Genomic DNA, 13,259 nt, shown 5'->3' on the forward strand with positions numbered 1-13,259 from the left:
CCAATACTTTTTTCTTTTTGGAAAAGTTCATTAACAGTTGCAGACTGCCGCACAAACGATACTTCATGTTAGATTAGGCTCATTGGATTTGAAACAAAACTGTCATTTCCAAAAAACTGGCCACACTGTGCATGTGCTGAAGATCAACCACATATTTCCTGTCTTCTGAAAAAAACATTTCCTCCCCACCAAGAGGGCAGAAACCGCAGTGCTCACAGTGACCTGCAGAAAAACTTGCAAACGAGTTGTATCCAGTACATACTGCTATTTAAAAACTAGAGACTTCTGCACCTGTTTTTCTGGACATATTGTTTGGTGTCTGACATGTGGAAGAAGCTCCATACCACAGTGCGGAAAGCACTGATATTGAACTGCACAGGACTGGGGGGAGGGTGGTGGCTGGAGGTATATTATCACTGTAGATATGCCCAGGGCTGTATTAAGGTTTTACTCTGTCATAAGCACGGGCCATTTCTATGTTTGCAAATACATACCCATATATGGGCAAAGAGCAGAGTGCTCACATGCAGCTGGCCGGCTACTCTGTAAAACATCCTAATATCTTTAAAAAGATATATTCAATGGTATCTGTAATTATGAAATCAGAAGACTAATAATATTATCCGCTGCCAAGTGCATTGTTACACGCACTAGCTTCATATATCAATGCAATGTTCATTTATGGGCTCTCTTGGGAGAGAGGAAAGAGCCTACTGCCACTCTCTGTACTGACAGCTCGTCATTGTCTCTGTGAACCCGATGTAACGTAGTCACCTAATCATAATCAGCGGTGAGTTGCATTTTCTGTGGGCTATTTCACATATTAGCTATCTAATTAACACATTAAGTTCTATCAGTGTTTACCCGGTTAACAAACTACCCTCAACGGTAAAATAATTGCAATGCTAGAAGAATAAAGTAAACCATATTATACAGAGGGCTCCCCAAAAATGTAAGTAGTAGGCTAAAGAGAAAAAGTAGCTGGCCAGGGGGGTTCAGATGAAATATTATAGTATCAGGCACTCAGAACGGAGGATCCAATAGCGAGACCACAACAAAAGTTATTTATAAAATAAGGTCTTTATTTTCTCAGGGTAGGTTGGTACAGCGAGGGTCAATAGCCAGCAAACAGTTATAGCAGGGATAAGGCAGTTCATAAGCAATAGTCCAGGCAAAGGGTCAGATCTCCAGCAAACAGATATATTGAGGATAATCCAAAGAATAGTCGCGGTCACAGGCAATGGGTCAAAAACAAACAAGCTAATTAAACAGAAACACAATCCAGAAACGAAGATTAACAGAAACAGGTCGAAAAACTACGGGTCAGAACAAGACAGAAGGAATAAGCTAAACTTGGTTGGGGACGAAACAGGTCAAAACAGGTATCAATGCGAAAATGCTGGAGAATATGGATTAAACACATAACAATCTGGGGTTTTTATACACAGGTAACTCGAGGGAATGGGAATCAGGTGGGAAACAATCAGGAAGTGAAACAGGTGAAACGAATGAATGAAGTGACAGGGAGACTACGGTGTGCAAGGAGGTAACAAAAACACGAAAACGCGAACAACAGAATTTTGCAGAATACAGAACATGAAAAACACGAAACCTAACACATAGTTTCATTCACTTTTTATGGCTTAGAGTGGCTCCACTTTTAGAAAGACCCAGACTGGTGGTCCCCTGTGCTGGCACTAGCAGGGCTACATCTGACCTGTTTCACATCCGACCAAAGAATCCAAGTAGGCTAATTGAAAAAATAACCTCCGGAGGATAATGAGGGCATTTTCTTCTACATAACTAGGTGCAAAATGGAGAGCACATTTTTAAAAATTGTTTCTTATCCCCAAACTATTATTTCTTGTGGGAGCTGGCTTAATGGTATGGGTAACAATTAGCCAATGTTTTTTGAATGAAAGTATTATTTTCCGTATATTAATCCATCCATCCATCCATTATCTGAACCCGCTTATCCTGAACAGGGTCACAGGGGGGCTGGAGCCTATCCCAGCATACATTGGGCGAAAGGCAGGAATACACCCTGGACGGGTCGCCAGTCCATCACAGGGCACACACACCATTCACTCACACACTCATACCTATGGGCAATTTAAACTCTCCAATCAGCCTAACCTGCATGTCTTTGGACTGTGGGAGGAAACCGGAGTACCCGGAGGAAACCCACGCAAACACGGGGAGAACATGCAAACTCCAAACAGAGAGGCCCCGGCCAACAGGGATTCGAACCCAGGACCTCCTTGCTGTGAGGCGGCAGTGCTACCTGTAATGATATCAGCAAATAGGATTGCTGTTCGATTAGTATTTCTGTTTCATCATTGTGCTTGTGTCAATTAGTAAGGTCTGACCAGCAGAGAGCATGCGCAGACACAACGGTGATGCACATGTGCAACTGACTGGCAGAGACGTTGTACCTCCCGTGAACTTGTCATAGGATATCCTCAATTCTTCAGTAAAGAACATTCTCTTTCATCAAGTCGTCATTATTGAACCCGCATACAAAATAATACATGGTGTCAAAAGCGCTTTGAAAGAGGATTGAAACGAAAAGGCAACGGAATGCACGGAACGTAAGGAATGAAAAGTAAACAAATCCAACTCACCTGTTGAAGAAGGACGCCATCGTTACTAACAATAACCAACGTGGCGAAAATGGAAGGTTTACATCCACCGGCAGCACTTCAGCTGACAGGTAACGTGGCTGAAAATTGGAAGAGATTCAAACAGCGTTTTGAACTATATCTAGCTGCAATCGGAGCTGATGAGAAAAGTGAGAAAATGAAAGCATCAGTGTTCTTGCATGTCGTGGGGGATGAAGCCCTGGAAGTATACAATAACTTCACTTTTGCTGCTGAGGAAGACAAAATGAAGCTTCCCAAAATAATGGAAAAGTTTGAGGCATATTGCATACCAAAACGCAACGTGACGTTTGAGAGGCACAGATTCTTCACGTCTGTACAGAAAACGGGAGAAAATATCGATCAGTATGTGAATGAACTGCGAAACAGAAGCAAAACATGTGAGTTCGGTGGACTGACAGAATCACTGATAAAAGATAGAATTGTGTGTGGAATTGCAGGTAACGGTCTGAGAGAGAGGATGCTGAGAGAGCAAGATCTCGACCTAGAGAAAGCCATATCACTGTGTAGAGCTGCAGAGACGGTGAAATCACAGGCCAAAGAGCTGATCACTGATGCGAGCTGCAACGTGGATGCAGTGAGAAAAGACGCACACAAGTTCAACAAAAATAAAAGTGCCGATGTGAAAAAAGGGGCGGGACTACCGAACAAAAACAGAATGGGCAATCAGAAGTCATGCAGTCGGTGTGGTACACAACATCCACCTAAGAAGTGTCCAGCATATGGGAAAAAATGCAATAACTGCCATAAAGACAATCATTATGCTCGTTGCTGCAGGAACCAAGCACAGCAAGGCAGGGTAGATGCAGTAGATGAGCTAGATGAGTTCTATGTGGATGCTGTGAATAATGATGATCAAGAAGAAAAAGATTGGATCACTACGCTAAAAGTGAATGACACACATCTTCCATTTAAGTTGGATACTGGAGCACAAGTAAATGTGATGTCAGAGACTGATTTCAAGAAAATAAGACCCAGACCAAGGATACATAGAGCAAAAATGAAAGTGACAGCCTATGCAGGTGCCGAAATACCAAAGAAAGGAAAATGCATTGTCAAAGTGACACACAAGGACAAAGTGCATAAGCTGTCATTTGTCATAGTGCCAAGGGATGTGCAGGCCATACTAGGATTGTCAGCCTGTGAGAGACTGAACCTTGTGAAGAGGGTCCTCGTTGTGGAAAGAAAAAGAGAGACTGTGTATGATGAACTCATGAAAGAGTACAAAGACCTGTTTCAGGGTCTAGGCTGCCTTCCTGGAGAACACACGATCAGAGTCGACAAAAGTGTGCCACCAGTCATACATCCATGCAGAAAAGTCCCATTTGCTCTTCAAAAGCAACTGAAAGCAGAACTGGACAAGATGGAAAGCCTGAACGTGATTCAGAAGATAGATGAGCCAACTGAGTGGGTGAGTTCCCTCGTTGTGGTGGACAAAAAGAATGGAAAACTCAGAATATGCAATATGCCTGGATCCGAGAGATCTAAACAGAGCAATAAAGAGAGAACACTTTAAGCTTCCCACCCATGAAGATATCATGTCAAAGTTTGCAAATGCAAAATATTTTAGCAAGCTAAATGCATCTTCAGGATTTTGGCAGATGAAGCTGGACGAGCCAAGTTCAAAATTGTGCACGTTCAACAGCTCATTTGGCAGATACAGATTTCTGAGATTACCATTTGGCATTGCCTCAGCTCCAGAAGTGTATCACAAGACAATCAACATGATCTATGAGCATGTAGAAGGCGTTGATACCTCCATGGATGACATCATAGTATGGGGTGCCACAAAAGCTGAGCATGACGAGAGACTGAAAGCTGTGCTAGAGGCAACAAGGAAAGCAAACCTGAAGCTGAATAGAGAGAAATGTCAGCTGGGTGTGACAGAATTGATATTCGTGGGAGATATCGTCAGCAGTGAAGGCGTGAGTCCAGATCCAGGAAAGGTGTCTGCAATCAAAAATATGTCAAGGCCACAGTGCAAAAAAGATGTGCAGAGGTTTAATGGGATGATTAATTACATGGGAAAATACATACCCAACCTGTCGGAGAAGACGGCCCCACTAAGACAGCTAACTGAAAAGAACATAGAATGGGAATGGAATCATGAGCATGAAAAGTCATGGAGTGAACTGAAGGAATTGCTCACAGAGGAACCAGTACTGAGGTTTTATGACCCAGTGAGACCCATCAAAATATCATCAGATGCATCACAGAGTGGGCTCGGTGCCGTACTGCTACAAAAATATGAAGACTGGCAACCGGTAGCATATGCATCACGCTCAATGACGGACGCGGAGACGCGATATGCTCAGATAGAGAAAGAGCTGCTCAGCATCACATATGCCTGTGAGAGATTTCATCAGTTTGTGTCAGGACAAGCAATCAGTGTAGATACTGATCACAAGCCCTTGATTGGGTTGTTCCAGAAGCCATTAAATGACTGTCCACTCCGAATACAACGAATGATGATCAGGCTGCAACGCTATGCACTGAATGTTGCATATACCCCAGGTAAACTAATGTATACAGCTGACACATTATCCAGAGCTGTTGACCCAAACGAGCCTGCGAACACCAAACTGGGTGAAGATGTGAATGCCTACGTACACATGATCACAAGTGCACTGCCTGTTGCAGATGCAAAGATGGAGCTCATACGGACTGAGACTAACAAAGATGAAACACTGACACAACTGAGAAAAATCATCAGAGATGGATGGCCCAATATGAAGCAAAACTGCTCACCTGAAACAGCAGTGTACTGGAACTACAGGACTGAACTATCAGAGGTCGGAGACATCATCTACAAAGGAAGCAAAATAGTCATTCCAATGAGCCTGAGGAAAGAAATGCTAAAAAGGATTCACAAAGGACATCTGGGAATCGAAAAGTGCAAGAAAAGAGCACGTGAAGTGATGTTCTGGCCTAGAATAAGTCAAGATGTGACAAATGAAGTATCAAACTGCACAATATGCCAGAAATATCAAGCAAGCCACCCTGCAGAACCACTACAGCCACACCAAGCACCAGACAGACCATACCAGAAGGTAGGCGCTGACCTATTCGCATGTCAAGGAAAAGACTATCTTGTAGTCACAGACTATTACTCCCTGTATCCAGAGGTCTGTAGACTGCACACAACCACCGCAGACGCAGTGATAACATGCATGAAAGCCATATTCGCTAGACATGGCGTGGCAAGTGAGGTCTTCACAGACAATGGCCCTCAATTTGCCAATGAAAAGTTCCGAAACTTCGCAAAAGAGTGGGACTTTACACACACAACCTCAAGTCCACACTTTCCACAGTCCAATGGATTAGTGGAAAAATCAGTCCAGACTGTGAAAAGACTGATGTACAAGGCAGCAGACAGTGGTACTGACACAACACCACTCGAGTGTGGTATGTCTCCAGCTCAACTCCTTATGGGACGTCTGCTGAGGTCAAACTTACCTGTCCCAGAGAACCTCCTGAAAACAAAAGAGGGGGAGAAAGTAAGGATGTACAAAGAACAACAGAAAGAAAAGCAGAAGTTCTACTATGACAGAGGAACACGAAACCTACCTGAACTACACACCGGTGACCAAGTACGGTTCAAAGACAGAACAAACACCTGGGCCCAAAAAGGGACCATTCTCAGCCAAGTTCAACCAAGGTCGTACACCATACAGACCGAAGAGGGCGCTGTACTGCGAAGGAATCGCCGAGATCTTCTAATGGGACCAGCCACAGCAGGTCAAGGAACTGACACTGTTGAACAACCAGATCACACAGCTGAGAACCTGTCAACTGAGACAACAGCTCAGAATCAAGGACAATCTGTCAGAAGATCCTCAAGACATGTGAGACCCCCAGAAAGATTAATTGAGATTTAATTATTTTGTTTGGGTTTTTGTTTTGCTTGTTTTTTGTACAGACAGTAATGTTGAACAATGTTGAATTACAGTCTTTATTGAGGTTTTGTAGTTTGTGTGCAGAACAAAGTTAAAGAAACAGGATATTGATTTTTGCTTAGTTAATTGAATGCTACAGTTAAAATGCATTTTACAATAATTCATATTGTTTGATAAAAGTAAGATACTTTTATTTTAAGAAAGGGAGATGTAATGATATCAGCAAATAGGATTGCTGTTCGATTAGTATTTCTGTTTCATCATTGTGCTTGTGTCAATTAGTAAGGTCTGACCAGCAGAGAGCATGCGCAGACACAACGGTGATGCACATGTGCAACTGACTGGCAGAGACGTTGTACCTCCTGTGAACTTGTCATAGGATATCCTCAATTCTTCAGTAAAGAACATTCTCTTTCATCAAGTCGTCATTATTATTATATACAAAATAATACAAAGGTGTTTACGCTGTGTTCACAACTCAGCGCATCATCGGCTTGACACCAGAAGTCATTCATTCCAATGGAGAATGGTTAATGGACAGTTACGCTCCTGCGCCCCCTTGTGGCCAATATTTCTTTGACTTTATTACTTTATTTATTTACTTCAGACGAAGTGTCCTTTGGATTTTTCCAAACTTTGTGTTGTTGGCGGACCATCGGATTAACCGGAAGTAAAGAAAATCACAGTGTGCTCACAGAGAAAATCGGGCATGCAATGCATTCCATTCATTTTCTATGGAGAGGTTTGCGGTGTGTGAAGTTTGCAGTCTGGTGAGTGCCGTGTACGTTTGGCGGTTCTGTATTTACATATCGTGATCTGCCCATGCAAATCAACTGAGTCCAGCACTGCTCGCATGGCTCACAAAACTAGGATCAAACTTTCAAACTAGGTGTTGCAGGTAAAATATGAATCAGCATGTCTATTTTGTTTATTTTGCTCTTCAGATGTTTTCAAAAACATATTTTCATGGACTGTTTAAGAGGAATAGGACCCGCCATATTGTGATGTTTTGCTAAAACAAACGAACGCAGTGCTGTCCAATCAGGTGCCGACAGTGTTCTGCAGTAGATTACGTCCCTCCTCGTATTGATCCCATGGAGCGATCAATCAGACCGAACCCACCTACAGTACCGCCCATTATATGGACAACTTGGGGGAACAATTTGTCACCATGTGTCACTGGTCGCTGGATTTGGTGTGTGGGTATCTTGACAACTTGGGGGTATAAACCCACGCTACACCAGGCTAAGCAATTTTAAAGATCTATCAACAGTGTTTGCACAAAATAACCATGTTCCTGAAGAAGATGCTCATGTACTGTATACTGGATAAAATCAATGCATTTTCTTCACTTCTTTTAGCACTTTTGGCTACAGTTAAAAAGCATTCTACAATCTAGCAAACACCTCGGTGAAAGCACCTTTTATTTGAAATCAAGTAATTGGGACAGGGAGGAAACCCTTTGTGAGTTATAATAATTCTGTATTTCATTCATGAAGTTAATTTGAGTACATCACCCCCCCCTTCCCTCTCCCTCTCTCTCTCTCTCTCTCTCTCCCTCTCTCTCTCTCTCTCTCTCTCTCCCTTCTCTCTCTCTCTCTCTCTCTCTCTCTCTCTCTCTCTCTCTCTCCCTCTCTCTCTCTCTCTCTCCCTTTCTCTCTCTCTCTCCTCTCTCTCTCTCTCTCTCTCTCTCTCTCTCTCTCTCTCTCTCTCTCTCTCTCTCTCTCTCTCTCTCTCTCTCTCTCAGGCAGTATAAGGCTGGTGAATGGTAGCAGCCCCTGTGCTGGGAGAGTGGAGGTTTACCATCGGGGAGAGTGGGGGACAGTGTGTGACCGTGGCTGGGACATGAGGGATGCTGGGGTGGTGTGCAGACAGCTGGGCTGTGGAGATGCTGTAGATGCACTAGGAGAGGCTCACTTTGGACCAGGGTCTGGGAGAATATGGATGCATGTTATGTTCTGCAGAGGATCAGAATCCTCACTGAAGCAGTGTGAGTCACTAGGATGGGGTAAACATTCCTGTAATCATGGGAAGGATGTTGGAGTGATCTGCTCAGGTAGGACTCCGTGTTATTCAGCTCTTACCAATGTTCTTTAAAAACCCACACATTACAACAGTGGTATGCAGAAGAGCCTCACTGAACACACAACAAATCATAGGATAGGCTACAGCAGTAGAAGTCCAAAGAAAAGTCTAATAAAAACACTGAGTGGGAGCACTTTATTAGGTATACATTAGACTCATCTTTTAGACTGGAGTCTTCTGCTCCTGTCGCCTATCCACTTGGAGGTTTGATGTGTTGTGTGTTCAGAGATGCTCTTCTGCAAACCACTGTTTTAATGTGTGGTTATTTGCATTACTGTCACCTTCCTGTCAGCTTTGACCAGTCTGGCCCTTCTCCTCTCACCTCTCTTATTAAGAAGGCATTTATGCCCACAGAAATGCTGCTAATTGGTTTTTGCACCACTCTTTGCGAATTCTCGAGACAAGTGTGTGTGAAAATCGTTCAGCAGAGGTTTCTGAAACCACCCTGTCTTCCACCATCGTCTTTGTAATGGACAGGTTTAACATCTTCATCATCACTGCCACCGTAATCAGCACCATAGAGTATATATATTTATTTTATTAATTAACAAAGGAATACAGTAAGAATTCAGTATTCAGGGAATAGTGTACAAACAGAACAAAAACAAAAGAGCCAGGGGTATATCACACTCGAAAAATATAAGATATAACATTAAGTGCTTTTCATGAAAACAACAAAGTAAGGTTTTTTATTACTAAATTTACATTTATGAATGAAACATTTTGCCAGCATAAATATCAAATTTATTTTTCCCAAAATAAATTAAATTATTTAAAGATATTATCAATGACAAATCTGCAAAGGTCTTGCCACAATTTCTTGGTGTGAGAACAATGCCAAAATAGGCATAAAACTGTTTCTGGATATTCATCACAAAAAGAGCAGTTTGTGTTTATGTCTCTTTTAATTGTTTTGCATATGGCAGGGTAGTATTTATGGCCGGGTAGTATTTATGAATCATTTTGAAGGACACCTCCTTAACCTTATCCACAATGAGGTATTTATGGGGAAGCATCCAGACTTTCTTCCAATACATGGAATTTACAAACCGATTCCAATATGCGGTGACATACAGAACAGAGACAACATCTCTGAAAAATGGCACGTCGAACTCGCGTGTCGTCTCGTAGATCAGAGATCAGTTATGCGTCACTGAAGCTTCCTAGGAATGCCACGCCCCCTTTCTGCGGCACATTTCAGCTGCTCCCATTGAAATCAGTAGTAAAAGAGTCATAGTACTACAATGACAAAGAGCAAAAACAGAAAAAGCTATAAAAACGCCCCAAAAAAGTTGCAACGTTGTGATCTGCACTGCCATTGGAAAACCCTGTTTTTTGTTTTTGTACGTTTGCCACATCAGATTATATATTTGTTTTATGCTAAAAATAGCTACAATGGGCAACCTCACAGACACGCCACATCGGTTGCAGGTTGCCATCGATAGGCCACTGATTACTGAATCTCGAGTTTCATTATTAACAATAAAAAACGCATGGTAGTTGGTCTCGCTTTCTTGCTTTTTATATGCACTTTGCACAAGAGGGCATCGAAGAAACACGATCATGAAAGTATTAAATATATCCTTAGTTTAGTTTTGGATAGGTAAGCGTTTTAAATGTATTGTCCTGTTTTCAACCGGTTGAGAATGTTCTCCTTGCAGTGCATCACATGAGGACGTGAGCAAGCTAAATAATTTGGTTTCATAAGGACGTTAACTTAAATGTATGGGTGTTTTTATCTTAACTTGGCTAGCTAGCAAGCAAAAGTTATTATTGGATAAGCCAGCATCCTTACCTTAGCTATCGATCATAGTTGAAATAGTAAGTTAGCTAGCTTGTGAAAACTCACAGCGCGAGCGTCTATCATGGAGGTAGCTATGGTAACAAACCACAATGTGTGGAAAGTGGGGACACGGTCTATCAATCATAGCTAATTGATGTACATTTGTTTTATTGTTGCTTAAAGACAACTGGCAAGTGTCACATTCAACCACCATGTTACTGTTTAAATCAACAGAATGCAGTCCTCTCTGTTCTGATAGAATGGGAAATCATAATGCTTTAGCTCTTAGCCGTAACCCTAACCAGCTCCACTGCAGTCATATCTGCGTGACAATAGCACAGGGGTGTGTAATCTTATCTGTAAAGGGCCAAGGTGGGTTCAGGTTTTTGTTTTAGCCCGTCAGAATCGGGGTATCGTAGTGCTGGGCAAAAACAAGAACTCACGCTCACACCGGTCCTTTTTGGATAAGATTGGGGGCGACATTGGCTCAGGAGGTGAGAGCAGTCGTCTGGCAGTCGGGGGGTTGCTGGTTGATCCCCTGGGTGTGTCGAAGTGTCCCTGAGCAAGACACCTAACCCCCAGATGCTTCTGATGAGCTGGCTGGTGCCTTGCACGGTAGCCATTTGCTGTTGGTGTGTGTGTGTGTGAATGGATGAATGAGAACCATCAATTATACAGCGCTTTGGATAAAGGCACTATATAAATGCAAACCATTTGCCATTTGATTAGACACCCCCGATCTAGCAGTTAGAGCGTTGACCCCGCCCACACCTACTCTGAGGCGGTCACATGGTTTCCCAGTACATGGATAAGTGAAATGCGCTCAGCTGAATACCAGGTTAAAGCCCGTTTGCACTGTATTTTTGATGAGAACATTATTATGAGGGAGAAGCTCAGTATGTTCTCTGTCTTACAGAGACACCCCAGGCTGTCTTGACGGTCTCTCCACATGGGCGGATATATAGAGGACAAGCTGTCAGCCTCTCTTGTGAGGTCACAGTGCCCTCTGCTGGCTGGGAATATTACTGGTACAAAGGAGATGGATCAAGTGGCACTGCCCTCATTGCCAGTACAGCTGAAGGCTCGTACACCCTCAGTGCTGCAGCTCTTGCACACACCGGGGAGTACAGCTGCAGAGCAGGGAGGAGCAACCCAGTCTGGTACACAGAGTACAGTCACCCTGTCCACATACAGGTAACAGGTGAGTGCTGTTACACAGAGTACAGTCACCCTGTCCACATACAGGTAACAGGTGAGTGCTGTTACACAGAGTACAGTCACCCTGTCCACATACAGGTAACAGGTGAGTGCTGTTACACAGAGTACAGTCACCCTGTCCACATACAGGTAACAGGTGAGTGCTGTTACACAGAGTACAGTCACCCTGTCCACATACAGGTAACAGGTGAGTGCTGTTACACAGAGTACAGTCACCCTGTCCACATACAGGTAACAGGTGAGTGCTGACTGATATTGTTCTGTGTGTAAAACTTGCAAGGTCCCATAATGCAGTGGGATCCTGTTTGTTCCATAACTGCCAACATACTTTTCCGGCGTTCATTATGAAATGTCTTTTCTAAATAGTATTCATCAAAGAATTCCAGCTGCCTTTGTCCCTCTGTGAGGGTGATTTGTTTTCTCCACAGTCATAAATACACTGGTGTGAAGACGGAACAGTGACCCAATCTGTCTGCTTCCCACAGCACTGCCTAAGGCCACTCTGGATGTAGAGCCAAAATGGCGTCCACTGTACACTGTATTACATTATGCTGCATACACTTACTGTAGCAGATGCATTACAGTATGCTGCATACACTTACTGTAGCAGATGCATTACAGTACACTGCATTCACTGACTGTAGCAGATGCAATCCAGTACACTTACTGTAGCAGATGCATTGCAGTACACTTACTGTAGCAGATGCTTATGTTCAGAGTGACGTTCAGCACAGGAGCAATGTATAGCAGTATGCATCCCTCATCTCTGTGTCTCCACAGGCAGAGTGATGTGTGGTCTGGGTGCTGCTCCTCTCCTGCTGGCCACCATTGTACTGTGTGTGAAATGGTACAGGAGACCAGGTGATGTGCTTTCACTGGGATGCACACTTACTCTCTAAAACATGATGTGTGTTTCAGGGCTCAGGCTGCAGCTCTGCTCACTCACAGTTCTCTCTCATCTGTTGTGTCTGTACGTGTTTGTTGATGTACAGGGCCGTCTAATGAACCAGCTGTCCGCTACACTGGAGGGAATGTGGAAATTGCCATATAAAACACACAGAGGCTGGGTCCGTGTACTTATGTGAAATGAGAATGAAGTCTGAGAGCTCAGGACTCTTTTTTCATCATTGTGATGTTTCCCAGCTTGCAGGAGGGGAAATTGGGAGTGCAGTCATGGGGGCATTTTAGGGAATGGGAACAGGAAGATGTTGTGTCTTTAAAGCGCAGCATCTGTACAATATGAGCAGAGTTTCTGATTCACCTGGGCTGCACTTGTGATCTTCCTGTAGTTAGTTTGCTTTGATTGCTGTATGTTTGTTCTAGGTTAGGTCACTGATGCAGTAAATTGACATAAATTGACTGAAATTGAATATGTTTGTCACTATGTGTCTGTATGTATTAAATTGGATAGATGTTAAACTCTGTGTTACATTATTTTTAAAGTGTAATGTAGCTCTGTTACTCTTCGCCTATTTCAGAGTCACAAATGTAAAAAAAACAAAAAAACAATGTACTATACCCATCCCTGCAATAAGTTTTCCAAGCGAATGAATAAAAACATAAATACACAATAAAAAATAAATTAAAAAAATGAAAGAACAAAGTAAAATAAGTCTT

At 42.9% G+C, this 13,259-nt stretch overlaps 1 protein-coding gene across 1 annotated transcript; it reads left to right on the top strand.

Moving 5' to 3' along the window:
• The first annotated feature begins 8,500 nt into the window (after positions 1–8,500).
• Positions 8,501–12,986, top strand: LOC133121438 (deleted in malignant brain tumors 1 protein-like). Its single transcript, XM_061230602.1, has 4 exons — positions 8,501–8,612; positions 11,341–11,625; positions 12,423–12,503; positions 12,635–12,986. Exons 1-4 carry the CDS (start codon positions 8,501–8,503, stop codon positions 12,691–12,693), a joined length of 537 nt encoding a protein of 178 aa, XP_061086586.1. The 3' UTR covers positions 12,694–12,986.
• Positions 12,987–13,259: the final 273 nt, after the last annotated feature.

The sequence above is a fragment of the Conger conger genome, chromosome 2 (genome assembly GCF_963514075.1).
Source record: "Conger conger chromosome 2, fConCon1.1, whole genome shotgun sequence".
Classification (NCBI taxonomy): Eukaryota; Metazoa; Chordata; class Actinopteri; order Anguilliformes; family Congridae; genus Conger; species Conger conger.

Coding starts and splice junctions, on each gene's coding strand:
- LOC133121438 (XM_061230602.1), top strand. CDS start 8,501: ATGCATGTTATGTTCTGCAGAGGATCAGAATCCTCACTGAAGCAGTGT. Junction 8,613..11,340: donor TGTTGGAGTGATCTGCTCAG/GTAGGACTCCGT, acceptor TCTGTCTTACAG/AGACACCCCAGGCTGTCTTG. Junction 12,504..12,634: donor GAAATGGTACAGGAGACCAG/GTGATGTGCTTT, acceptor GTTGATGTACAG/GGCCGTCTAATGAACCAGCT.